Source organism: Aethina tumida, chromosome 2, assembly GCF_024364675.1.
Source record: "Aethina tumida isolate Nest 87 chromosome 2, icAetTumi1.1, whole genome shotgun sequence".
NCBI lineage: Eukaryota > Metazoa > Arthropoda > Insecta > Coleoptera > Nitidulidae > Aethina > Aethina tumida.
The window spans coordinates 28,968,059-28,995,671 of record NC_065436.1 but is presented as its reverse complement, the minus strand read 5'-3'; the positions used below and the strand labels follow the sequence as shown (position 1 = coordinate 28,995,671).

General features: G+C 32.9%; 1 protein-coding gene across 2 annotated transcripts; it reads left to right on the top strand.

The window, feature by feature from the left end:
• The first annotated feature begins 5,340 nt into the window (after positions 1–5,340).
• LOC109603656 (discoidin domain-containing receptor 2) lies at positions 5,341–27,608 on the top strand. 2 transcript variants are annotated; one of them, XM_020020153.2, is made up of 6 exons: positions 5,341–5,555; positions 22,862–22,958; positions 23,805–23,910; positions 24,476–25,625; positions 25,687–26,066; positions 27,356–27,608. In XM_020020153.2, the coding sequence occupies exons 2-5, from the start codon at positions 22,880–22,882 to the stop codon at positions 26,008–26,010; spliced, it is 1,659 nt and encodes a 552-aa protein (XP_019875712.1). In that variant the 5' UTR covers positions 5,341–5,555; positions 22,862–22,879; the 3' UTR covers positions 26,011–26,066; positions 27,356–27,608. The 2 variants fall into 2 exon arrangements, with proteins under 2 accessions (XP_019875712.1, XP_049819198.1); XM_049963241.1 differs by lacking the exon at positions 5,341–5,555 and adding an exon at positions 13,806–13,821.
• The last annotated feature ends 5 nt before the right edge of the window (positions 27,609–27,613 follow it).

Here is a 27,613-nt window from a genome sequence, read left to right as displayed (position 1 = left end):
TAATTTCTGCAGAATAATAATACCAATATGTTTCAGTTTGTAACTTGAACGTTTCGCTAGACGGTTGTAAATTGCCCCCGGCCCCGGGAAACATTTTGATGTCTTAACGTAACAATATTTCAATAAACTTAACGACAACCAATTGTTCAACAATTAATTTCCCCGGTAATAAATGACGGCCGTATGAAATGAAACGTCCCGAATTGTGCGCATGTGTCCCGGGACTAACGGCAACTCGATAACTAATTTGTCCCGCTGGAATTCAACAGTTCCAAATTAATATTTGTTACAATGGTATCCCGGAATTATGTCTCACAGAAACGCCATAACATTCGAAACGTATTGTCTCAAGACTTCATAAGTTGAAATACGATATTATTAGGGCAGTTTCGGGAGTCTTAATGAAAATTTTCATTATGTTTCAACAATACGTTCGAGTCAAAGGAATAAACACTTTCTCGACACCCTTTTCGTGATGGAATATTAAAATTTTTCAACCCTAAATCGGCTTTAAACCCTTTAAAAAGTGACACGTAAAAATTACTCACGTCATTCCGATTCTGACGTCCTTTTTTCTTTTGAAGTTGATGCAAATTCCGATGACGTCTCTGTGCTTCTTTCTCGAAAATGAGTTATTAATGGAGCTTTTTTGTGAGCTTCTATGATTTTATTATTTTAAGCCTTCCGCCGTGTAATTCCCCCATTATCCAAAACTCTGTTCAAAAACTCTATTTCGCCAGCAAAATAAAGCAATTTCTTAAAAGCCGTTTTTGCATGTTATATTCCTGTAATCTAGCTTTGTGCCGGGGTCCATTTGTATTTTAAATTGGCGGCGTAAACAAAGAAAATAGACATGCCGGTTTTGCATAATTGAAATGCAGTTTCTTGTTCTCAAGTTCATTAACGTTATGTATTATTTACAACTTCAAAGAAATGGCACGAATGTTCATGACATCTTTTTAACTACTGGGGCTGAATTAGCTACAATGTATTGGTCGAGATTCGTATTCGTAAACCGACCCCATTAAATATTCAGATGGAGTAATTGAAGTTCTTACAATGTAATGTATTAGGTACTGGAAAAAGTCATTTAAATATCTTTTAATTAACAATATTCAATTCAACAATTTATTGACATCGTTCTACAAGCATATTCTGAATACTTGGAACTGAAGAAAGTATAAATCAATCAAGTTTTGAGCTCATCTTAAGAATTAAACCCATTGTTACGTAAAAAATTGGACAATGACATAAATAAATAATAGTCACATGGAGAAATATCTGGATTATATGATGTACGAAGTAAAACCTACCATAGAACATTTTGAAGCTTCCTTTGTGTTTCTAAAAATAGCAACAATAGGCCACATGTCTATTGTTGCTATGAATCCATTTTCTATTGACAAAATAAGCTAATCTTTGAGTAAGTTTTTCATGAACCAAAATCTTTTTTCTGTTAAAACTTTTAAGTTAAGTACTCTTCCACCAGATTAGCCAGCTTCAGCCCAGCCCAGACTCTCAAAAATCAACCTCATGGGCTCAAAACACTTGACAGTTATCAAATGTTTAATTTTGTTATCTTCATTTAATTTAGGTAAAATCTATTTGTCTAACATTTTGATAAATTTGATTGAATGAATTCTCTTTCTAACGGATAATTCATCAAAACTTAATGATTGGACTATTTCCAAACATGTTGCACCAGGATTTAGCATGAGATATTGCTTAATTTCTTCGTTGGTGTAGGTTTCAGGACGACCTTGAAGTTGTCCATCTTTCCTTTTAAATCTACTAAACCAAAATCGTGCCAATTCATTACTTACAACATCTTCTCCAAAAAGGCATTTCGAATGCAACGTGCCACATCTGTTGCTTTAGGCTGAGATTGGAACTCATAAAGAAAATTTACACTAATTAGAGCACTTAAAATGTTTTAAATACAAAGTAATATTAAAAATTAATCAAATAAATCATGAATCAAAAACATAAATTTCTTTTTCAGATACCTAATATAAAAAATACATAGGACTATTTGTACTGACACAAACAAAAGGAACCTAGTTAGTAAATTTTTGGCGAACGGTTTTAATGATTCGTCCAGATTCGACAGCGTGATTTATTCGTTTTTCGAAAAAGAAGGCTCCGGTGGCGCCTGAAAACGCATAACTACAAGTGTCAAATTGTTCCGACCAATAAATTACACACACTGGTTATCTCCCGGTGGATGCTGAACGAAACTACGGACTACCTACCGTGCCCGTTTCTCAGTCCTTTTTCTGGGAACGGAGGCCGAAACGGAGGCGCAAACCAAATTTCGAAACATCAAATAATTAACAAGCATTCTTACCGAAATATATGGCTTCTTAAGTTTCAACACATTTGGCAGTAACTCATGATATTTATCTTTGGGAGTTGCTGTTGTCTTATCTCGAAATGGGGAAAAATCGTCAGGTGAAATGTAAGAGGCACCGAAAAAATTGGCCTGAAAATTTAATTACCGGTCCGACAGTTGTTTGAGTGATTTAAGGTAAAGGGGAGAGGTCACGTCAAAGTAAACGCACTTTTTATGTTATTTATTGCAATTAAATCCCACGAAACCGAAATTATTTTTTAATTGGGCTTCTTGTTTGTTTCAAAGATTACCGTATATATATTTTTTTGTAATTAACTTTTGTTAATGAGTTAAAATGGGTTTTGGACCGAATTATATTGGGATTTTAATTGGTTTTTAGACAGGACGTAATCACAAATTTAAGATATTATTGTCTTAAATATTCATAAACTTAACAAATTACCAAAATAGGATACTTAAAAACGGTTTTAATGCTTTAAAATCTTTTCATAGGTAATAAAATTATGTAAAAATTGTTAAATAAAGAAAATACTTTTTGCCACAGATTATTTCGGTAATTATAGCATGTCTTTGTGTCTTAGTTTGTCATTCGTGACTAATCGATAATATTATGCATAATATCAAAATTATGCATACAATTACAAATTAAACTCCTTATCGTAAAATATTTATGAATATTATTTCTAGCTTTTACATGTGGATATTAAAATTTAATTAAACATTTAAAGAGAAATTTCGTAGAATAATAAATATGTAGAATTTTACGATTTAAAAAGTTTTCAGTATTCCTTTTATTTTTATTTAAGGTTTAATTTAATATATTTTATTTTAATATACATTATTTGTTTATGTGGTCCTTTTATTTATTTACTTTTATAAGTTGATCAACAAACTTTAAACAGTATTTTAATAGATTGTTATGTAACTAGATTTTGTCTATAACTAAAAGTAATAAAAAAATACATTTTTTAAATTCTTACCGTTTACTAAATTAAATGTTACTTTATTTTTATAGATCAATAAATTTAGAATACACAATAAAATTATTTTTTATTAATTATTAATTTTATATTTAGTTTAATGTAGTTTAATTTATTTTTTTCTAATATATTTAACTGTTTTGTTGCTTTGTTTTTATTTATTTTTTTAGATCATTAATTATTTTTTTATGTGTGGTCAATTTTTCAATATCTTGGTGTCCTCACACTTTCAACAATATTTTTTTTCCGTCGTTATAATACATATAATTTATTTAAAATGTCAGAATATTACCATGTAAATTTAAATACATAATTCAATTTTTTTTATTAAATATTTATTTAGATTTTATTTGTTAATATATTTATTTAATTAATTTAGCTTTTGTTGAACACTTGTGAATTTTGAATATATTATAGTAATATTTTTTTTTATTTAACAAAATATTACATTTTTGTAATATGTATTTTTGTTTTGTACATTTTTAACATTCTTAACATATTTTTATTTCAATTTTTCTTTATATATGTAAATTGTGAATTTTAAAGATACAATAAAAACTATTTTTATCGATTATTTTTTATTTTGTATTTAATTAATAATATATTTTTTATTTGAGAAAATATGTTTGATTTTGTTAAGTTCATTTAATGTTTTGGAGATATTACACATTCTTGTTATATTTTATTTAATTTTTTTTCATGTGTAATTTGTAAATTTCAAAAATTTGTAATTAATTTGTAAATTAAAAAAATATGTTTATTGAATATGGATTGTTTAGATTTTGTTGGTAATTTGTGATTTTTTTAATGCTTTGTACATTTTTGACATTCTAACAATTATTTTTTATTTAAATTTTTTTTACATCCGTATTTTGTAAAATTTAAATACACAATTAGTATTTTTTGTTAATTATTATTATTATTATTATATTTTAATAAAATAGTAAATTTTACACTTTTTTTAATTTCGTCCATTTTTTATATTTTACATCAAACAATTATTTTTTTATTTTAATTTTACTTTATTTTTATATAACGATATATTTATATTTAAATAATTATTTGTGAACTTTTAATGGAAAAAATTATACATATTTTATGGTTTATTGTTTATTAAGATTTAGTTGACAAATACAATGTTTTTTAAATTCTCGTCGCTTATTAGTTCTAATATTTTTAAGGTTAATTTATTTTGATACAATATTACTTTTTATTCATTTTTATAGATTGATAATTTTAATTGTTTAAAGTACTTTTGTATTTTAATTTGTGTTTCAATCAAAAATATATTTTTATATTTTTATGAGTTAGTTGATAAATATACAAAAATATGCATTATCTATTAAACAAAATATTTTTTAGAGAAATTTTTCAATTTTGTTCATTTAAAATTCTTAACATTTTTTATTATAACTGTTTTTTAATTTTTACATTCACTTTCGTTTAATACGGACTTCAAGGTAATTAACTATTATCCAATAACCAATTTTATTATCTAATATTAATGTTTTTAATTAAAAAATATATTAATTAATTATTAATTTTATAATGAAGACATCTTTAAACGGTTTTCAACCAACACATAAAATACACATCAAATTAAATAATAAATTTGTTTTTTAATTATAAATTCATTAAATCGACAAATTTAATGTCAAAGATTTTTTATTCATCATTAATTAATAACCGATTGTGTCCAAACCAAAACGTTTTAGATTCAGAAACGGTTCCCACTAAAATCAAATAACCCAAGTCCACCTAATAAAATAGTGTTGTACCGCGCACCCGATTAGAGCGGACCCGGTCCGGTAAATAATGCAAAAACGGCGGGCCCGCCACCTTGCGCCCCGCTACCGCCCAGGCCGGGAGTCTCGGGAGTCGCGAGAGACGGGAACCGGGCAGGTCCAGAGATGGTGGCGCGTGGTGGGGGCGAGATGAGCGCGGCGGTGGGGGCGAACGGGCCCACTCTCCATTGGATGCCGCCGCTTTTCTTTAGTCGCTGCGTTCCAACGGACGGTGCGAGTTCACGAGCGTCGGTTTCTGCGCTTCGCAACGCGATCTTCCGATATATTCGACATCAAAATTATTATTAGTATTATTATTATTATTGGAGTTGTATTTCATGTGGATTTTGTTGGATTGTGATGGTTTTTTGGTTATGATTTTGTGACGATTTTTTGTTTATTGTGGACGTGGTTTATGGATTATCTTCAATTCTAAAGGTTAGTTTGAAAATTTAACATTAACTTTAATTTTTCTTATTAGATAGTCATATTTAATTTTATTAATCAGTATGAAGATTATTTATAGTAGTTAATTTTAAATTCAAATTATTATTTTTTATTAATGTAAAATCTTTTGCAAATTTATCATAATTTATAAAATAATTAATCATTGCAAAATCATATATTATTTTATACACTTTTAAAATATGTATAATAATATAAAATAATAAATGTATTTTGAATTCATAAATTTAAATAGAAAAGTGCATTTATTATTATTATTACATTTATAATTATATATTTTCCAATTTGTTGTAAAATGAATATATAAAAAATTGTAAAATATTTTTTAATTTTATAATAATTTATATCAATTATTTTGTTAAAATATTAATATTATATACATATGTATAAAAATGGTATAACAATTATATATTGTAAATAATAAAATAATTGATGGATAAATTTCATTATTTAAGTTTTCAGGAATTTAAAATACTTAGGTACCATTTTTTTATTTTTTTACACATTAGCAATAAAAAATTATTAATATTTTTGATTACTTTGATTGCTGAAAATATGTAAATTTCTATTATTAATAAATTCTCTGTTATAAGGAAAATCATGTTATTATGATTATGTAATAAAATAAAATGAAATATATTCGTGTCCACTTATTATAAAATTTATTTATAATTTAATATTAATATACATATGTATAAAATAATATAATAGACATATTAAATAATGCAGTATTTGATGAATAAGTTTTCAGAAATTTAGAATCTTACAACATCAAAAAAATTACTTATATTTTTATTATAATTTTCTAGATGAGAAAAATGATTGTTTATATAATTTATTATGAATTATAATAATATGTAAAAATAAAAAATTTTGAAATGTCATTATTCATGTTTTCAAAAATTAAAATTTTTCAGCAACAAAACATCCATTTTTAGATCTTTTTATTTTTTGCACAAAAGCAATGAACAATAAAAATTTACTAATATTTTTTTGAATCTATGAAAATTTTTATTTTTAATAATTTTACTGCTAGAAGGAGAATAATTGTTTATAAATGTTTTTATTATATAATAAAATAAAACAAAATTAATTCGTGTTCGATTCTTTAAAAATTAGCTATTAATATTAATATATAAAAATAGTATATTAAAGAGATATTGTTAGAACAAAACATTTTATGAAAAAATTTCATTATTCAAGTCTTCAGAAATTTAAAATTTTTCAGTAACAAAAAAATTATATTATTTTTCAATTTTTTGCACATTAACAATAAAAAATTAGTAACATTTTTTATTATTTAGAATCTATGTAAATTGTTATTTGTAATAAATTTTCTGTTTTTATATATAATAAATTTGTTTAAACTTTATTAATATACGTATGTGTAAAAATAATATAAAAATAGATGTTGTAAAAAAGGATAAATTATATTATTCAAGTTATCCGAAATTTAAAATTTTTCAGCGACAAATAATTTTCGATATTTAGGAACTATTTTTCAATTTTTTGTAGCAATATCAAAATTTTGAAAATTATTATTTGTAATATTATTTTTGTGAAAAGAAAAATAATTGTATATAAATGTTAATAAAATTAAATGTATTCATGTCAATTTTTAAAAAATTTGATTAAAAATTATTAATATTTGTTAATATATAAAAAATAATTCAACAAATAAAGTAAATTTCAATTGTCAAGATTACAAACAGAATCTATGAAAGTTTTCTTTTGTAAGGAAAATAATTGCATATGAATGCCATTATAATATTATAAAATAAAATTAAATGTGTGTTTAAAATATATTAGGTATAATAATAATATAATACTTATGTAGAAGAATAATGCAATATATGATTAAAGTATTGTAATAATGAATTTCTGGTCATGTTTCTAGAAACTGATAAAAAAATATATAAAATTCAAATGAATTTGTTAAAAATAGTCTTCTAGTTTCAAACCCTGTTATAAGAAACTATTTTTATTAATTAACACATAAGCACAGGTGTTGATTATGATTTGTGGAAGGTTTTCAGCATTAAGTAATAATTTTATAAGTCGTTCAGTTTCTATTTTATCATGTATATGTGACCTATGAATCTAATTTGAATTATACGATTATTAAAAACAATCAAATTAAGAAATCAAAAATTCCTCTTGAATATTTATAAACATTAAATACGCAAAATGTGATCTCACAAAATTAGTAGCGGTGTTCATTAATTAACATAAATACCTTTCCTCCTTAATCAACCTGATATTTAATTCTAAAAAAGCAACATTCAAACCAACGGTCTCGTTTTAATCTCATTTATTTACAAAAATGTTGTATACAAAGTCAAAGTGCACGACTAATAGATTTACTAAAATAAATAATGAGGGCCCCATACAGACTGTTTACATTTCCAATATAAAAATCTGTGGGAACGTAAACACCAGGCACATGTTACACTTTGATTTATACATTCAAATAAATAAAATTCCTGCGGATGCTGTTGATGTAAACCAACCTGGACCCCCTTAAATCCACCCAATAAATTATAAGCACAGATTCAATTTATCATAATCAGACTAATTAACTGTTTACCCTCACACAGAAATGCCTGTTTCCAGTTTTCAACTTGAACGTCCCATTGTCGATAAATTCGGTTAACATGTACGAGTCGGTGGGCAATATACATACGTTTAGAAGTCCCTTTACGAATTCCGTTCCGCGTACAAATGCAGGGGGGATCGAGTTTGTTTAGACTGGGATGCGCCCGTCGAAAAATAGGTCGTTGCGCTGCCGGCCCGGCCTTTTAAATAACTATATCAGTCCCGTTTTTTGCGTTTCTCCTTTGTAATATTAAGATAACAGCCGAAATCCCTTTTTCCACGCTCAGCGGCGCCTCATGCGAGCATTTGCATAATTTTTATACGAAAGTTATCAGACCGTGAGCATGTGAATAAAAGATACGTAATTTCTGCGGTGAAATTTCAATTTCAAAAATATTTAAATTTCCACGGCATTAACGTCGTTCCGGAGCCGGCGTCCGCTACGTTGCGACTGCCGAAAAATTCAAAACCACCCCCCCCTCATAATAATAATAAAAAAAATTGTTTCGTACGTGTAATTCCCATTCATGGCACGCAGTTTTATTTTTTAACATTTCACATGCGTTTATTCCGCGCGAATTGAAACGGATAATCGAAAAGCGGAATATTAAATAAAACTAGAACAAATATCAATAAACACGCCGCATAAGCGTCGTTATGGTGCAATCGAAATGACGGTCGGACGCAAAAAAATGAGCAGAAAGCGCCGAAAGCTGCCGGATGTGATCAAATATTTGTTGGCAATATTCGACGTGTTTCGCTAGAAAACGTATTTTAAATCGGCACATTCTTTGTTTATACACGAAATTCACTCGAAATCTGAACGGTCGTGTAGCAAATTGAATTTATCGGATCCCGTTCCCGGTCCCCGGGCTGCGAAATAAAGATTTTTATGGTTTTATTTTAAAGATCACGTATAAATTTGTCTGGGAACGAGAGTGCGAGGAACGTTGGGGGAACGGAATCACCAGACTGTGATAACGATGACGGACGCTGCTGTTACTAAAAAAAAATGCAATCGAAACAGATTTTTCTTGGCAATGACAACCTGTATGAATAAAAAAATAAACTCACCGGATGGCATTAGAAACGGGATAAGATAGTTGCGCTGTCACACTGACAATAATCTGCTGAATAAAATAGAAGGGAACCTATAATCCTATAAATAAAATTACCTAAGGCCTGTCCCAGAATCCCACCGTAATCTCTATAATTTTATTTCCTCCCAAGTATAAATGCCAGTCCGACTTATTGTCCCTATCACTTCTATTCTGTTCTCGGATGTCGCAGTCGTGCTCTTAATACAAAATAACACCGAACGTTTTGTGAGAAATCACGTCATAAAATCAGTTTTATTTGTAAAATAAATGATGGCGAGGCACGAACGACTTATTGTTAGTCATTAATGCTCTTCTATCTATAACCACTGACCTTAACTTTTATTATTGTAAGACATCATTGGGATTAACTAATAGAAAAACTATGTAGGTTAATGCACAATGTAATAGATTATTAAATTCTTGATGAACAATTGAAAATTAACATGACTGTTATAAATGACTTAGTGTCATTGTATAGAATCGTGGATAATTCAAAGTCGTGCTTTAATTGTGTCACAATTTGATAAGGAAACACTGGTTTACAACCTTTTATGATTTTCCTATAAATTTTGTCTCACTATACACAAAAATCACCCTTAAAATTTTTTTTATAGAAGTATTTTTGACAAATGAATTTTTGAATATTTTATTTTTAATGTTTATACTTGTACCGTCATTTTTTAATGTAACTCGAGATCAAATTGACCGATTTGACTGAACAAGCATTCAAAATAAAGATAAATCAATAATCTACAATTTTTATTTATATAGTTTTAAGATTGGTCCATCAGTTTAGATAACAACGATTTTAATAGTCTAAGACAAAAATTGATAATTAAAATTCACATATCATGCTGGAAGCAATAGAAATCACAGACTTTAAGAGTACTTTGTTTTTTACGTGAATGTGACACATTTAAGAAAAAAATAAGCCACTGAAAACGAATATGGAGCAACAAACTGTGAAGAAGTAGAACTCCAAAATTCAGTTTTTTAACGTTTTTTTCCCTTTTATTGAAAAAAATATACATTTGGTATAATACATTTTTATTATACAAAATTCTGACTTATTTCTATTACTCCCATCACGATATACGAATTTTCATCATTAATTTTTGTTCAAAAAACGACTTTATCAAGTAATTAAAATTGTAGGCATCTGAACCATTGGACCAAACTCAAAACTTTATAAACGAAAGTTGTAGAACATTCATTTATCTTTAATTTTAATAGTTATTTAAATAAATCGGTTAATTAAATCTTGAATTATATACAAAAATGTCCGAGCCACCCCGGAAATTGAAAAGTTGCACAGAACAAACAAGATTTTATTTTTATCTCATTGCAAAAAACCTCGTTAAACTAAAACTTGAATGTTGCGTGTAGTAGTGTTACAGAAATTCGACACCGGGGGGATTCCACCTATACGAGGGGAATGATTTAAACAGACTTCCCCTAATCCAATGTCGAGGTATCCCTTAAATAAAGCGTGTAATTTGAAATTTAATTATGGAAGAAGAAAAACTGTATTGAACCGTACGGTTCGTTCGGTTCAGCTGCAATGCTCCATTGTTGGTCGGTAAATAATGGCAACTGGATATTTCTTAATTAAAATGGGGTGTTCATTACGAGATTCTATAGAAAAATTTAAATTAAACCGGGCAAATTGTGTGTTTTAATGGGCGACTTAAATTGTTGCAGTTTTTTTTTACTCTAGGAGATGAGAATTTCAATTTAGTTCAAGGGGTTAAAGCTCGACGAAATAAAGGGACAATTATTTCATCTCGAAAACGTATCATTGTCTTCACGTTTGACCTCTGAATTCTTTATGCGTCTCCCAAGATTATTTAAGCAAACATTATGCACCAAAACCCTTAAATTCTCTGTGTGCATTCACTGAGGAGTAGTTAAAGTGCCATTTAGGGAATTTACGAAGTGCTGAATTTAAAAAACAGTCTCTCCCGAGCCCGAACAGTTTAAAAGTGTCCCCCTAAACGATTCACCCGTACAGTTCGTCTGGAATCCTTATCGTATCAAGTTACGTGAACGTCCCACTTTTTACATAAACATCCTTAGGCCCCGTGTAAATAAACGCGACATCTTTACGACGACGGAACCCAAAAGGAAATGATATTTCTTCAATGTTTGCCTTGAAATTACCGTAAATAAACCGGCGCAAGTGCCGATTTATTTTATTTTTTCGGCAATCAAAGTCGTTTACATTAGTCGTGAAAAGCTTGCCAGATGTGCACGGTTTTCAAAACCGTGATTCATGACAGGCCATCAAAAATCCGGACGCAAACTCGCTTTTTAAACTCAATTTCCATTAATCATTTCGTCGTTCATTATGTTCTCGTTTGGCGTAGATGAAAATCTTTTAATGGATAAATAAATTAGGTTTATTATGTTTCTAATATATTCGCCATTCAAGTCGACCAACTTTTTTTATTACGTCCAGCTTTGAATTGAATTAAATAACGAGAATTATATTCCCTCCACGGCTAATTAATTCATTTTCTAACAATGCCGGACGTAAATTGTGATTTACCGATGTTTTAATTATGAAGGCGATTTGCGAGTAGCAAAAGAAAACTTGCTCGTAGCTAATCTTGGAATGTGTTTTATTACACTCCATTGATTCCAATCAATGTAAATTGAAACTACTGAAGTAAGGAATCGAAGTCGTTTGCATGTAATTTGATTTCTTAACTGTGTACAGTTTGCTTGTCGACTCATTTGAATCAAAAAACCTTAAAATATCCTTTTTATTTAACATATTTAACAATAATTCAGTAAGTATTAAACGTGATCACCGCAAGGAAAAGAAATAAACATCTGGAAGTCACTTTCGGAAGTTTACATTCGGAATACTAAACACTTGCCGGTTGTATCCAAGATCCGCCAGATAGATAAAATTATTCAATGGCTCGGAAATAAGAAATGCAGCCACACAAAAATGACTCATCCATATTCAGACCTTTTATGTGGTTCACTCAGTTCCAAACCCGGAGAAAAATCGGTACAAAAGGGAACAATTGTCGGAACGGGTGGGCGAAGAACCCATCAATTTTGATGGCTTTCGAAGAAAAAAAAAAAAAAGTGGTCTACGGCTTTCAAATTTAGTTTATTAATTAATGGCTAGGTGTGAAAATGGTGTGAGATCCGGGGGCGAGATATATCCAACAACCACCATTATGTGGGTAAATTGGTTCTCACCAATATTAGGCAGATGGTGCGAGGAAAATTGTGATGATCCTGCATATTTATAAAGGGTTGGGAACCTTTTAATGCTGGAGCAATAATAGTATGTTATGGAAATATTTATTAATATTAAAATAGCCTTGTAACTTCTCCGGTAGTTCCAACCTGTTGACACCGCCGTTTACTCAGCGTTTGTGACCGTCTAATCTTGTATTAATAAGACAGATAATCATCGTTTAAGATGCCCCAGGGCACAATGCTTCCAAGAAAGCCAGTTTTAAAACGTCGCAAAAAAACTAACGATGTTCAGGTAATTTCTTTATTAGCTATTAAAGTCCGTGTGCGCCATTATTTAATGAACTTTACGGCATGCAACGCAATATTTTGTTAGTCCATTTTTAAGTCTTGACGGGGTCACTGTTTGTAAGGTTGTCCCCCAGACAACGGCTGATAAAAATTTGTATAAATTTCCCCAATAAGGAAGTGACCCGTATGTTTCTTAATTGTCAGGCAGTAAATGTCCAATAAATCACGCTACCGTTAGAAGTGAGGCAATTTTGGCGTAGCTATCAAGTGTAGACAGCGTCACACTGTTTTAGAACAATATGGCAAGTTCAGTGACACACCAATACATGAGATAATGGCACGGATATTTTTACGACGATAAGCACAGACTGCAAATGTTTGTTCCTTTTAATGTTTTATGGTGATTTACTCTAGTTTGCAGTCATAATTTCATAAATCAACACACCGATAAGATAAACAGTTGATAGAATTCATTGTAATAAAAACTATGATACATTTCGAACCCCTTTATTGGGTATCGTCCACATCGAACTGAAACGTAACGATCCGATATCAGTTCGAAGTATCGGGCCATTATTTACCGATCCGTACAATAAAGAATCACGAAACGAAAGCAACAACGTCCTCCTTCATTCTTGAGCCGGGGGCAGGCCGATCTAGCACCGCCGCAATTTATGCGTGCTGGTCCAGTAGACCGTCGATACCGATCGATCTTCGGGTTATAAATCTGTGCGAGAGGCGGCACGGGGTTCGAATTACCGACACTCAGACACCGGTTATCCCAATGCGTCTCGAAGTCTTCGGAGTATCATCGAACGAATTTCGGACGTCTGCCCTTGTAACAGTACTGTAATAAAATTTTCTAAATTCGCCGCACTACAGGACGACATGCAATTGTACGGCCATAAAAATTTGGGTTCATATCCGGCGAGCTGTCGTTAAAACGTTGATAGTTTTTTATTTTATTTCAGCCAGGTTAACGACGGATCATAATCATTAAGGAGTTCCAAACTGCCACTTATTGTCTAATGTTTTATGTAAGCGATCTTTTATGTTTGTGCTGTCGCAGGGCTTTATTCCGAACAGGTTCCCATGACAACAGGTGCAAGAGGGGTTGACTCCTGTTTATATCGCCTCAGATAAGTTTCAAGAGTATGAAAACGTTTAAAGACTCGGGTCCCACCGAACGACGATAATTTCCTGTTTTTGTGCTCCTGATAAAACTCGAATGATCCATTCCCTTTGCCGATAAGACCGAAGTGAAAAATGCCAAAACTATGTGAACAATTTTATTCACCTTTTGACTCGTAAAAGTCTTATTATGAGTGAACACCAGAGCCTCGTTATGAGCGTATTGTCTGGCGCAAAATAAATCATAATTTGTAACATGACCGAAACTGAATTTCCTTTGTCATGCTAAGCACTGGTAGCATGTGTCAACTCCCAAAAAAATCGCACAATCAAGTTTTAGCACTTTGGTTCTTTGTAATTTTTCATGTGCCGGACACGTGCCTTTTGTATTGAATGCCATTTAGTAACACGCGGTTTTACCGACATAATAACCGTCTAGGTATTTCAGTCATATTTCCTTTTATTTCGTAATTATGTCACGTATGGTCTCGCAAGATTTGTACCTACCGCAGATGCTTCTCTTAAACCTGTACAAGCTAAACGAATATACATACAATATGTATTGTTTTATTGTCTTCGGCTGTGATTAAAGGCACAAGCCAACAAGTAACAAGGTGCCAATTACAAAATAATGGATTATTATCCATATGCCCGCGTTTTCTAAAGCTTTCAGGCGAATTATGCCGAAAAAACCATTGAAACCACTCGAGACAAACATGTTTGAACATTTCTAAACTGGTGACCAGTCTATGATAATGGAGTGTTTGCCTGTTGAATTATTTCTGTTTGTCAATCTGCTTATCTAACAGGTTTGTTTTGAGCTCACAAACGCTGCATTGTTTGGCGCACAGCTAATTTCCATTTTAACAATAATTCATCAATTATTACGGGCAGTTAAAAGCGAATCCTTCACTCGACATTGCGGATTATGCCACGTAGTTTATGATAAATTATGACTTTTTCCCCAATTAAAGTTCTCTAATTGGTCGTATTTATAAATCAACTAGTGGAGCTTTGATCAAACGGAATTGAACCTGTTTTAATTAAGAAATAAATTAGGCACGTTAGAGAAAATCGGTTGTCACACAAACCGCGGACATCCGAAACCAAAATAAACATGACAAATGGGCCCGAACTTCTAAAATAGCACAAAACACAATGTTGTGTTAAGCTCCCAACATTTACATGACAGAAAATGGACCGCATATCTTTCGAAAAATTCTTCCTTTTGTGCCGCCAAAAATACATTCATTCAAATGGTAACACGATACTCCCGAGCCGATTTACGACTCAACAGATTTGTTTATTATTAATTAACACATTTCAATATGTATCCGAATCCGTTCGAAAGCACTTTCGCGTCCCGAAATGTTGGTTTAATTTTATGACGCCGCTCAATGCCAAGCAAAACGCGAGAGAACAATGCATTAAAACAAGGGATTATTTTAGAATTTGCAACTAAACTCACACTAAAAGCGAACATTAAAACACAAAAGGCCGTAATCAAATTTATCGCCTGAAGTTTTATGCTTTTATTCATTTCATACTAACTTGTTACCGAACGGAATGGTGGTTTTATAGTTCGGTTGTTATAGTTTAATTAAAGTTGTTATAAAATGCATTAAAATGGAAATGTAAACAGTGGGTTTTTATTTGATTTAATATCCGCTTTATCGGAGTGTGTAAATTCTCGTATTATCGGAGTATTCAGACCGACAGCAATTAATAGTGAGATAATGACGCTTTTATTGATATTCTTACTAATATATTCATATTTTTAAAAGATAAAGGCATCACAACATACACATTTTATAAGGCACTGTTATGTTTCCAACAAATGGTGATAACACCATCTGTAATTTATTATTATTAGCCTTGAGTTTAGCGTTATACAAATTGTTAAGATGGTAAGTTATTAATTAATAAGATGTGAACGAAGATAAAAAACCAGTAGTCAAAATCAAAACTGTAGAAATTCTATTCTAATTCCACATATTTTCTACATTTCTTTGTTTGGATAGTAACAGTTTTAACAACAAACCGGGTCCAGATGACGGTTGAAAAAGTTCAAATTATCCAATTTTAATGATTTTCAAACATTTTTCTCTTTTCTGTACTCCATGATCCATAAACAATAAGTAATTTTAATGATTTTCAAACATTTTTCTCTTTTCTGTACTCCATGATCCATAAGATCCATAAACAATAAGTCTGATTCAGAAAGTAGTTAAAGGAAGTTCAAATTTTCCAATTTTTAATGTCTTTCAATTAATTGTTTTCAATAATGAATAAATCCAATATTCCAAGTTTAATCTACATTTTACTCACAAACTTTTCGAACCATAGAAATTTTCGAACGTTAGAATTTTTTTTTCTATTTTTTAAGGTAATTATAGTGTGTAGAACAAGAAAAACATTTCTTAATTTAGATCATTTTATTTAAATCAGTATCCTGAGTGAAAACGATCCAGATGACAACTGAGAAAATTTGAAATTATCCAATAATTTCATAGTTTCCAATTTTTAATATCTTTCAAACATTTTCTTCTTTTGAGTAATTGTTTTCAATAACAAATAAATTTAATATCCAAAGTTTAATAAACAGATTACTCACTTACAAAGTTTGGAATATAGAAACGTTCTTCTATAATTTTTAGGGTAAATTTAGTGTGTTGAACAAGAAAAACATTTCTTCATTTGGATCATTTTTTTTTAAATCAGTATCTAGAGTGAACAACTATCCAGATGACAGCTGAAAAAAGTTAAAATTATCCAATAATTTCATAGTTTCCAATTTTTAATGTCTTTCAAACATTTTCTTCTTTTGAGTAATTGTTTTCAATAACAAATAACTTTAATATCCCAAGTTTAATAAACAGATTACTCACTTACAAAGTTTGGAATATAGAAATGTTCTTCTACAATTTTTAGGGTAATTTTAGTGTGTTGAACAAGAAAAATATTTCTTCATTTGGATCATTTTATTTAAATCAGCATCCAGAGTGAACTACGATCCAGATGGCAGCTGAAAAAAGTTGAAATTATCCAATAATTTCATAGTTTCCAATTTTTAATGTCTTTCAAACATTTTCTTCTTTTGAGTAATTGTTTTCAATAACAAATAAATTTAATATCCCAAGTTTAATAAATAGATTACTCACTTACAAACTTTGGAATATAGAAACGTTCTTCTACAATTTTTAGGGTAATTTTAGTGTGTTGAACAAGAAAAACATTTCTTCATTTGGATCATTTTTTTAAAATCAGTATCCAGAGTGAACAACGATCCAGATGGCAGCTGAAAAAAGTTCAAATTATCCAATAATTTCATAGTGCCCAATTTTTAATGTCTTTCAAACATTTTCTTCTTCTGAATTGTTTTTAATAACAAATAAATTAATATCCCAAGTTTAACAAACTTTGGAATATAGAAACGTTCTTCTACAATTTTTAGGGTAATTTTAGTATGTTGAACAAGAATTGGATCAGTTTACTTAAACTAGCGTCTAAAGTGAACAACAAGCCTGATTCAAATGGCAGTTGAAGTAGGTTCGAAATTTCTAATATTTAATAATTTTTAACAATATCTTTTTTTGATTATATTTCTTAAGTAAAAAATAAATCCAATATCTCAAGTTTAATCTATAGATTTACATTGTAGTTTAGGTGAAACAAAAGCAAACATAAAAAATATATTATTCAATAAATATATCACACCTAAATTACACAAAAAAAACGTGAAGAAGTGAAAATTTGTGAAAAATGTGCAAATATGTGGTCAAACATACGCTTATTTGCAAGTAACACGTTCTAGTTCGTCGACTTTTCTTCTAACACACTTCCAATTATTTTTGCACGCATGATTCAGCAAAGCACACAATGTGGTCGAAGTGATTCACAAATGAACCCAATTAACGGAACACCATCGCTCCCATCCCAAGTCCGTAATCTCTAAAAATATTCCATCCACCAATAAATCCATTAACCACCCATTCCCGACTCGATTTATGGTACATTGGAAATGAGAAACGGCCTAGGTGTAGCACGTCGATCAGCCACGGAACGGGAGGCGTTTGACTGATGTGCGGTGGCGGAATTTCACCTTGGAATTTTTCCCTGAAACGGGCGCGACTGTACAACATCTGGAAATAATTGTCGTTAAATTAATGGACTTTACATGACAACCGCGCTTGTAAATATCGGTTTAATAGTTAGACGAGAGCTTAGTGCCAATTTTAACTGTTTTATGGCTCGTGATTACCGTTTTATGTTTAAATTCGGCCCGGATTTTTCTGGGGTGGTCCCGCTCGACGATTGACTAAACGGCAACATCGTGTGTTTAGTCGGTGAACAAAGCGAATGATTTGGACGCGATGATTTTTAATTTATGAGGTCGACGACAGACGAGGTGTCTCGTAACAGGCTTGATGTTGCTAATTGCATGGAAAAGACGAAAATTGATGATCATAATCGGACGATCGAAGCTTGATGCATTCTACACCTCATTAGCATGGCCAGTTCCAAACTGGTTAAAAATGACCGGGTCTGGAAAGTAATAGCACGTGTGGCACAAACATTGTCCGATAACATCTACCGCTCGGCGTTATTATAATACAGTTTTTTTTTAATTTATTACATGGTAGACCGTGTAGATTCAATAAGGAAAATTAATTTCTGCCTTGTATAATTAGATAGACACCGGCGCAACGCTTTGGCGCACCGTTAACCATACACAAATGCGTTTAGCGTTATCTCCATCTACCTACACTGTCCGCTTTTAAATGGTATTATCAATGAGAAAAATTGTGAGCTGTAATTAAATTGAATGGGGATATTAGACAGATAACTGTGATAGATATGAATGATTAACATTTGGTTTTAATAACTGTTTAAAATAATTACTTGTGCTCATTAGGATTCTTTTTTTGGAAATATATCATCTTTTACGAGGTAATTAAAGCACGCTTTTAATTTTGGTCCACCGAATTAAAATTTTAATGAATATCGGCATCACTGATTGTCACAAACTGATATAAACATAATTTATCCACCAAACAAACACAGATCGTTTAAATTTAAAACATGTTGACTTGAAGACAATGTGGTTAGTTTAGCGCCATTGATTTGATCACTTCCTAAAGCTCCGGCGTCATTCCGGTCCTAATTTATGCGCCTATTATAATTCTAATTACTATAAAGAGAAAGCACAAAGGCACTTCCACACATTCCTCTCCCACTTATATGGCAATGTTAGGTAATTCTCCGCGACACATCTACGATACTTAAGCCTTTTACATATTATACATATGTATAGGATTTATTTATTTTAGAACTTATCAGATTTTCATCGAAGTCAGATAAAGCGACGTGCGATCACTTTCAGATAAAGACTGGGCCTGAATTATGCGGTAATTTAACGGTAATTAACCACATCTAATTAACATAACCGTCACGTTTGTAGTCTTATCTCTCGGGGCTTAATTTCTTAATAATTGAATGCGCGTGGAATTGATACAGGAAAATTACACTATCGGTATCGACCAACCATATGGTTTTGATTAAATTTAATGCAGGTCTTTTTATTATACGACACTGTATAAAAAACAAGTGAAGCAACTGAGTCACACAAAATTAAGATTTAATTTGTGTAATAAGTGGGGTGTAAGTCTAGGTATTAAAATATTAAAAGACCCATAAATAACACTTGTATTACAGTCATTTTTTCTTTCATATCCACTTTTGGCCCATTAATTGTTTCAATAAAAGGGACGAACAACGTAAAAATCATCAAAAAGCTGAATTTTGGTTTAATACTGTATAATTAATTAATAACGTCATAAATTGTCGTTCGATTTTCATTTTCAGTAGTGTTTTTTCCTGAAAGTTTATCTTTTAGTAAAAAAGTGGTAAACTTTGTTATTTCAGTTAGTCCCAGCAAGATATGTGAATTTTCAGTATCGATTTTTGATCGAGCTATTAAAATCGTTGGTGTCTGAACTACTGGACTAATTTCAAAATTATATAAATGAAAGTTGTAGAAGATTCATTTACCTTTAATTTGAATTCTTGTTTAACCAAATCGGTCAATTAGATTTCGAGGTACACTCAAAAAAGTCGTCTCCGAAAACTGAAAACAAAAATTTCAAAAATTCTTTGTTACAAAAAGTTTCCATAAAAAATTTTAAGTGTGTTCAATGAGCCACAATTTTTAGGGGGTCAGAGTGGGATATAATGACTGCAAACCAGTGCAATTAATTTATTTGCAGGAGAAAAGTCGAAAGCAAATATTGAAAGACCCTCTAAAAACTACCAATAAACGCAATCACTTCCGCGAAGTTGATCAGAGAATTTTGAAAAACAACACAAAAGGTCAAGTGCACAAATTTAATTATTTCTAATTAGCGTCCCGAACACTGGCCCATTGTTCAGTGCACCAATTTGTATCTGGGAGTCGGTTAATTAACGCAATATTGTGCCGTAAGTGGTGGTGCCTTTGTGTAAACACATTACGTTTTAAATTCGAAATTATCTCGGCCATTATCCATTACTGACACTTTGCCGAACAGAGCCGGGCATTCTTATCAAATAATTACGTCGTTCCCGCTTTCCCCGGCGAAATGAGAAAAAGTGAATAATTAAATCCCGTGCCGGCAGTCAGTCCCAGATGTGTCCGAGGCACAGAGGGTTGGCTTGTTTCTGCCCGATCTTATCTAGCAGGACCGTCATCTACATTCCGTAAGCGAACTTGCAGACGACGAAATCGTCGTCCGGCCACGGAACATTGACTCCATCGACTCGGGTCGACAGCGCCACTGAAAACAATCTTTGTTTATCTACTTCGCTGCCGAACATGTGTAAACCCTCCTGAACAACTTCAATATTGAAACGTATTACGCTTGCTCTTATCTTAAGGGGTTGGTTTTTTTATTTCGGTGAAAGAGCCCGATTGTTTACAAACAGATACATAAAACAGCTGATATTGGAAATGCACTTGTAAAATAGATAAGGGGGATGATCTCCGTTCTTTCAAAACTAATCAGTTAGGAAATCTCATCGTAAAACGTCCCCCCGGATATAATTAGATGTGATTGGCACCGAAATAATTGTTTTCGGTATTCTTTAAATTGCTTCAAGATTAAGTGGATCCATCCCTGGCTTGATTGCATCAAATATCCACCCAGACAGTTGATTATAACCGGTGAACGACGGGCAAAAACCACGAAACTGCCTCGTCTGACGTTTGATCAAGGGACCGTTAATAATCTATAGCGACAGCGTGATGTTTTACTTGCTACTACGAGTATCTTGATATTTCCGGTGGCGATATTAAAGGTACGCGTAAGCGATACTGTACCCCGCACGCCGGAGGCAGTTTGTACGTGTCACGGTTATGGCAACGAAAATAAACGTTTCAAAGTGTAAACACTGAAAGGGAAAAGATGCATTTGTCATTTGTGGGGGGAATATATTAATTTTAAGAAAGTCATTAATATGGGTGCTTAATGAGTTAGTTTGGAAAGGCAATCTGTCCACGCTCACAAACAAACGTCAGGTTTGTTTAGTTCCTTTCGCATCTATAAACACTCTTAGTTGTAATTAAGAACGTAGTTTAATGCTGGTCCACTGCAGGAAGACTGCCAACTGTTGCTTTAATTTGGTATTTTATAAACCCCCGCGGGCTGTGAATTAAAATAAAATTAATATAATTTATAAGCTCAACGAGTTTTGTGGCCCAAAACAATACAGGAAGTTACGATTAAAACCCATCATTGTTATAAGCATTCTTATATTCTAATTAATAGTTTGATGTATAATGTACCCGTATGGTCATATAATTGAGCTCCCTGAGTAATATAATCGAAGAACTGCCTTGCATTTCACAATGGTAGCCGGATTCGGAGACGCATTTATCTTGGAAACTGCCTACCGGATACGACAAATATAATACGCCGTTTATTAAAATCGGAGGTCAAGGCTTTCCTTTTTCTCCAATGAATAAAAATGAACCTATAAATTTATCCATTGTATCTTTTTATCTAAACGTTTCATCTGGTCTGGATGTTTTATAGCACCTACGTATATTAGGCAACACGTAACTCAAATATATTCAATGTCCGGATATTAAATAAACCCGGCTTCTATTAATATTCCTCAGATGTCTGGCAGACATAATAATTTTATACTTCGCACCTAGAATATCAAAGAAATGATTTAAACTTCAATAAAGTGCATTCGCTTCATGTAGACTTCCTAGTTTATTACGTATCAAAGTGTTTTCTCCGTTATCTGTATTTCTGGAAAAGTGCGATTTTATGTGAGGCAGTAAATGTGCAACTGAATTATCACGTACCCGAAATGTCGTCGAGATTTAAGTTTATTTCCCTCCAACAGTTTAAAGTATAAAGTAGCACAATACATGCGTCCAGCTCAATATGCACATTCTTAATCGTCCTCCCGAATGAATAAATTACCGTTCATTAAACAAACAACTGACTCTTAATAGAGACACATTTGTATGTGTTTAGCAATGAACGGCTGACGGGTCGGGAATGTACCGGCATAATTAATCCCCATCGACCATCGCGGTACGGCCAATTCGCGGATGCCATCGATTTACATAACCGCTCCGCAACAGAAAAATCGGAGGCCCAGCCCTGTTTGTAACTTTATCTGGTAACCGATACTTGCACCGTGTCGATAACATGTGCCACCGATAGTTAATATCGTATCGCCGTAATTAGGTGTTAATTAATTTTATGTGGGTACTTTTTTTTGCGGAAATCTTACGTGCACGCTCTATCTTTTGTCGCGGCACGGCTGATTGCGCCGCCGTAATTAATTTTATGACCAACGATAAAGTAAGAGAACCTGCACGTAAAGTTGTTTGTTTTGGGTGCCGGGGGTGTAATTCGTACTGGGATTTATTTGCTTGTTTTTTTGTTACAGATGAAGCTCTGAGCACAAATGCCAGTCAAGATGAAGGAAGTCTTGGTGCTTGCCGTGTGCGCACTCCTCTTCCCGTTCGGCCACAGCGTGGAGCCATGTAAGTACACAATTTTTATTGACTTCCTCAATTTACAAGCGTAAAAGTACCTGACAAGGAGTTTAAGCAGCACGTGAAAATATTAAATCGTTCCAAAAACCGGCTACAGTTTAGAAAACAATAAACCACACTTGCCGTACCGCCCGCATGAATAACGCCGTCATAAAAGTGCAGGTTTTATGACGGCAATTCCATTTTTATCAAGCGAATTAAACCTGACATCTCTTTATTAAAGCAACACAAGGTGGAAATAAAAACGTAATTTCGAAATTAATAAGAGACCGTGTACTTACTCCAGGAGGACCATAATAACGACGGAACGGTGCTAACACAAAAGCTCCAGGATTAGCATATCAGAGCCTCCGAGCTTTAAGTCCCAACGTCCCTTGGACTCCGTCACTCACTGAAACCGCACAATCCTCCAAATGTTTTTTTATCACAAAACAATATTATTCAATTTTTCTCTGTGATTTTTCGCCCTCAACTTTTAAATTCTTTTGATTTCATGCTGGTAATAAATTTAAAACTGAAGATAAAAATTAAAAGTCCTAATAAACATGAAATTATTCCAAAGAATTTATCCAAAAATCATTACAAAAATTGTTGTTGAATTAAATTGTTGATATTAATAAAAAATCGTTGTTGTGGTAGTGGATGAAAAACCGTTGCTTTAGGCTCCTGTGCGAGGCACGCCTTTAATAAAGACCTCTATTTGCATTCGACTTTATTAGCTGCTGAAAAACCGGGAAAAAAGCAGCAGCGAATGGGCTGAGAGCAAACAACAATTTAAAAGACTTAATTTTGCATGTTTTAATCAAATTCCTGACGGCTCTTTCCTCATTTCAGCCCAATGTCACAGTCAGCTGGGCATGGAAGATGAAACGATCCACGACGACGACATCACCGCCAGTTCGTCGTTCGATCAGTCGAACGTTGGGCCGCACCACGGAAGGTAAGGAAGAATCTACAAATAAAACGCATTTTTAAACACGGTTTAAGTCCGTAAATTATTTACTTGGTTGTGTTAAAGTACCCTGGAATGCGTGGTAATAAAATCGTCATAAAAATTCCTCCCAACTGTTTGAACATGAATCACGGTCGATAATCTCTTTTCTATATTTAAGTTATTTTACCTTTCGTGTACGCTGGCAAGTTAAGCTACATCTGCATTAGGATTGCTTGTTCTTTAAGATAAAAGTCTGGTTCTTTAGGGTGTTTTATTATGATTGGTCAAATACTTACTTTTATAGGTTTTTTATCGAGTTGTATGTGAGATACCTGTCCGAGCTTTATTGTCGTGGTTTAAAAAATGTAATAAGTGTTTCCTTTAGATATATATTTTACGATTTGATACCACGTTCATTTATAAATCAACAACAATTTGGGTTATCTTAAAATGACGGACCTATTTCAAACTTTATAACCTAGTAAATAATTTAAAAATGTGTTTCTGTCAATATTAACTATTGTGATATCTTACTTTATGCTTTAGTTTTAAAGTATTTTCTGTTTTATAGAATAAGAAAAGAGAAAAATGGAGGTGCTTGGTGTCCCCAATCACAGGCCACTCCAGATAGTAAAGAGTGGATTCAAATTGACCTCCACACTGTCCACATGATCACTTCCACAGAAACGCAAGGTCGTTTCGGTAACGGACAAGGAGTCGAATTTGCAGAATTTTATACCATAGAGTACTGGCGGCCACGCCTCAACAAATGGATCCGTTACCGCAACAGACAAAACAACGAACTTATCAAGGGCAACATCAACACTTACCTGGCTTCCAAACAAGTGTTGGACCCCCCAATTTGGGCCAGCAAAGTGAGGTTCCTCCCGTACAGTTCACACAAACGTACCGTGTGCATGAGGGTGGAGGTGTACGGCTGCAAGTGGACTGACGGCATAGTCAGTTACTCCATGCCCCAGGGCGACAAACGCGGAACGAGCTGGGAGTTCTACGACACAGTTTACGACGGTCACTGGGACGGAGAGAAGTTGAAGTACGGTCTCGGTCAGCTCACCGATGGACACGTAGCTCCTGATGATTTCAAGGAGACCTTCTACCCAGACGCGTCACAAGGATGGGTGGGCTGGAGGAACGACACCAGGGACAACCAACCCATCGAAATCACCTTCGAGTTCGACAAGGTGCGCGAATTCAGCGCCGTGCACATCTTCTGTAACAACCAGTTCACCAAAGAAGTGCAAGTGTTTTCCGAAGCTAAAGTGTTGTTCAGTGTTGGTGGCAAACGGTACAAGGGCAAGCCGATCACGTACGATTACATCGAGGATCGCATCTTCGAAACGCCCCGTAATGTTTCCATTAAGCTGCACCATCGCGTCGGCAGATTCGTGAAGCTACAGTTGCACTTTGCTGCCAGGTGGATTTTACTGAGTGAGATCACCTTCGACTCCATTGTCGTAAATGGTAATTTTACTGAAGAGGAAGAGGAAGAAGAGGAATCAATAATAAAGAAGGATCAGATTCCTACTCCAGGCATCGAGCACAAGAACATGGTGACTGCCGTTAATTCTAGTCCAGGGTTGGGACAGTATTTGGGTGTGATTGTGGGCATCTTGTCAGTATTAGTAGTTTTGATGATTGCTGTGGTGTTATACGTTGTGATTCAGCAGAAGAGATACAAATCATCACCCAGACCATCACAGGTAATTGACCTTCCACATCCACACTTTTCAGTTATCTAACAATTTGATTTTTTCTGTAAAGGTTCCTGGAGGTTGCGACAAAGCAGCCCTCTACCGCGAGCCAAGCCTGGGGCGGATTCCGGGATGCTCGGATTACGCCGACATCAGAGACCCAGAATACGCGGTCCCTTTGCAACAGCCCCTGACACCCAGAGGTCCACCCCCAATCCACAACTTCGGTCAGAAGCCTCCCCCCGTTCCACCACCCCCTGAGACTTATTACGCCGCCAGGGACGTGTGTACGGGCTTTGTGCCGCCTCCGCCGCCTCTTTCCACGCCGCCCCCAGTGCGGTTAAGCCGCCAGCCGCGGTATATAACCAACACTAGGACCTATGTGGGACCCTGAACTGTGATATAAAGGAATGTATGCCAGGCCGACTGGAGACTTGTCGACAAAGATGAGTAAGTGTTAACAAAAAACTTGTTCCTTATAATATCATTCGACGTTCTCATTATCATGAATTTCTAATTGAATTAATCAACAATTCTTATTTCATTCCAACCAATTCATTTGATTCAATTTGTGTTTCATCAGCCATAATTAAATTAATAATCCAACCTGTTCCAAATCCATAAGCAATAAACAGAACTGCTTGTTTGTGAGATAAATTAACATTGATATTTATATTTCCTGTGCACTTTCGCTTGTAATTGTGCAATAACGAATTAAATAAGTAAATTAAATTTAATTGCTCGCCGTTTCAAATAATAAACATCTAATGATGTAAAAAAACCATCTGATGTATGTCCCACTTTCGGCTTGATTTCATAAAGTGAATCGTAAATTTTCTTAATTATGTATTTTAATTAGGCAGACGTTTCCGTGGAAATTACAAAACGTTTGATAATAAAATGTTCGGTATTTCTTTGACATTTATATAATCAAATTTTTATGACAGTAATTTGTAATGTTTTACCAGTTTTGCATTCTTCTGACATTTCTATTTTTTAAGTTTATTTACTAAGTTTCCATTCTTCATCTCTATTAATTATGCTTACCACATGTTATTATTTCTCCAAATTTATTTTCATAAGATGCGTTCAAGTGTTTCTCGAGACAAAGTCGGTACAATAAACACACATAAAACCCCTTCCCTAATGAACGGAACCCAACACTAATACGCCTTACTATTATTATACTTTAGAAGCAGTTATGCACTCAAGGATCAGATAATATTTAATATGTGAGACTATGTAACAAAGTTTTCCCTGCGGAAATGCTGTAGATAAGTTAATTACTATTTACTATCAACAATCCTCTATTCACGCAATCGTGAGTTCACCTCGAACAATCCTGAAATCAAACAGAGAAAATTTACGTTTCTATTTTAAAACCCCAATATTTATGTTTACTGACCAGGTCTATTTATATCTGTACATAATGAGCGTGGGAGTGTGTAGATTTATGATTCGGAAAATGCTACAGTGTTACGTACCGCCATCAATAATTAATGAGAATGCTAATTAAAAGAATCAATAATTTATCGAAACTAAACGGCCGGACAAATGTATTTTAATTGAAACCAACCGATACTGATTTATGCATGTCTCCGACTGTTGGGCCAACAACACGTGTTAATTAATTGGCTTATTCTAATTGGGTTATAGACGCCCACTTTGTTAACAATAAATTTTTATAATTTGTGTTTTATTAATTGCCTTGATTAATTGTTTGTCTTTTTTTGTTGCAGATGGGACGTCGATTTTATCTATGAAAGGCTGACTTCTACCAAATAATGCGCCGCTTTATTTATCTATAGATAATAGATATAATATGAGAATGTGTACATCCGCTTACGTACATAAGACAATCCAATATTGATAAATGTATTCTTAAGTATATACATAAATGTCTGTAAATATTACTCCCTATTTTAAATTATGAACTGTTTATACCTTTGTACATATCCTACTGTATTGTATATAAATTATATTAGTGATAATTAAAT

Excerpts from the sequence above, each read along its gene's own strand:
- LOC109603656 (XM_020020153.2), top strand. The coding sequence starts at position 22,880 with ATGCCAGTCAAGATGAAGGAAGTCTTGGTGCTTGCCGTGTGCGCACTC. Across the intron at positions 22,959-23,804 it reads CGGCCACAGCGTGGAGCCAT|CCCAATGTCACAGTCAGCTG; the intron begins GTAAGTACACAA and ends TCCTCATTTCAG. Across the intron at positions 25,626-25,686 it reads CATCACCCAGACCATCACAG|GTTCCTGGAGGTTGCGACAA; the intron begins GTAATTGACCTT and ends TTTTCTGTAAAG.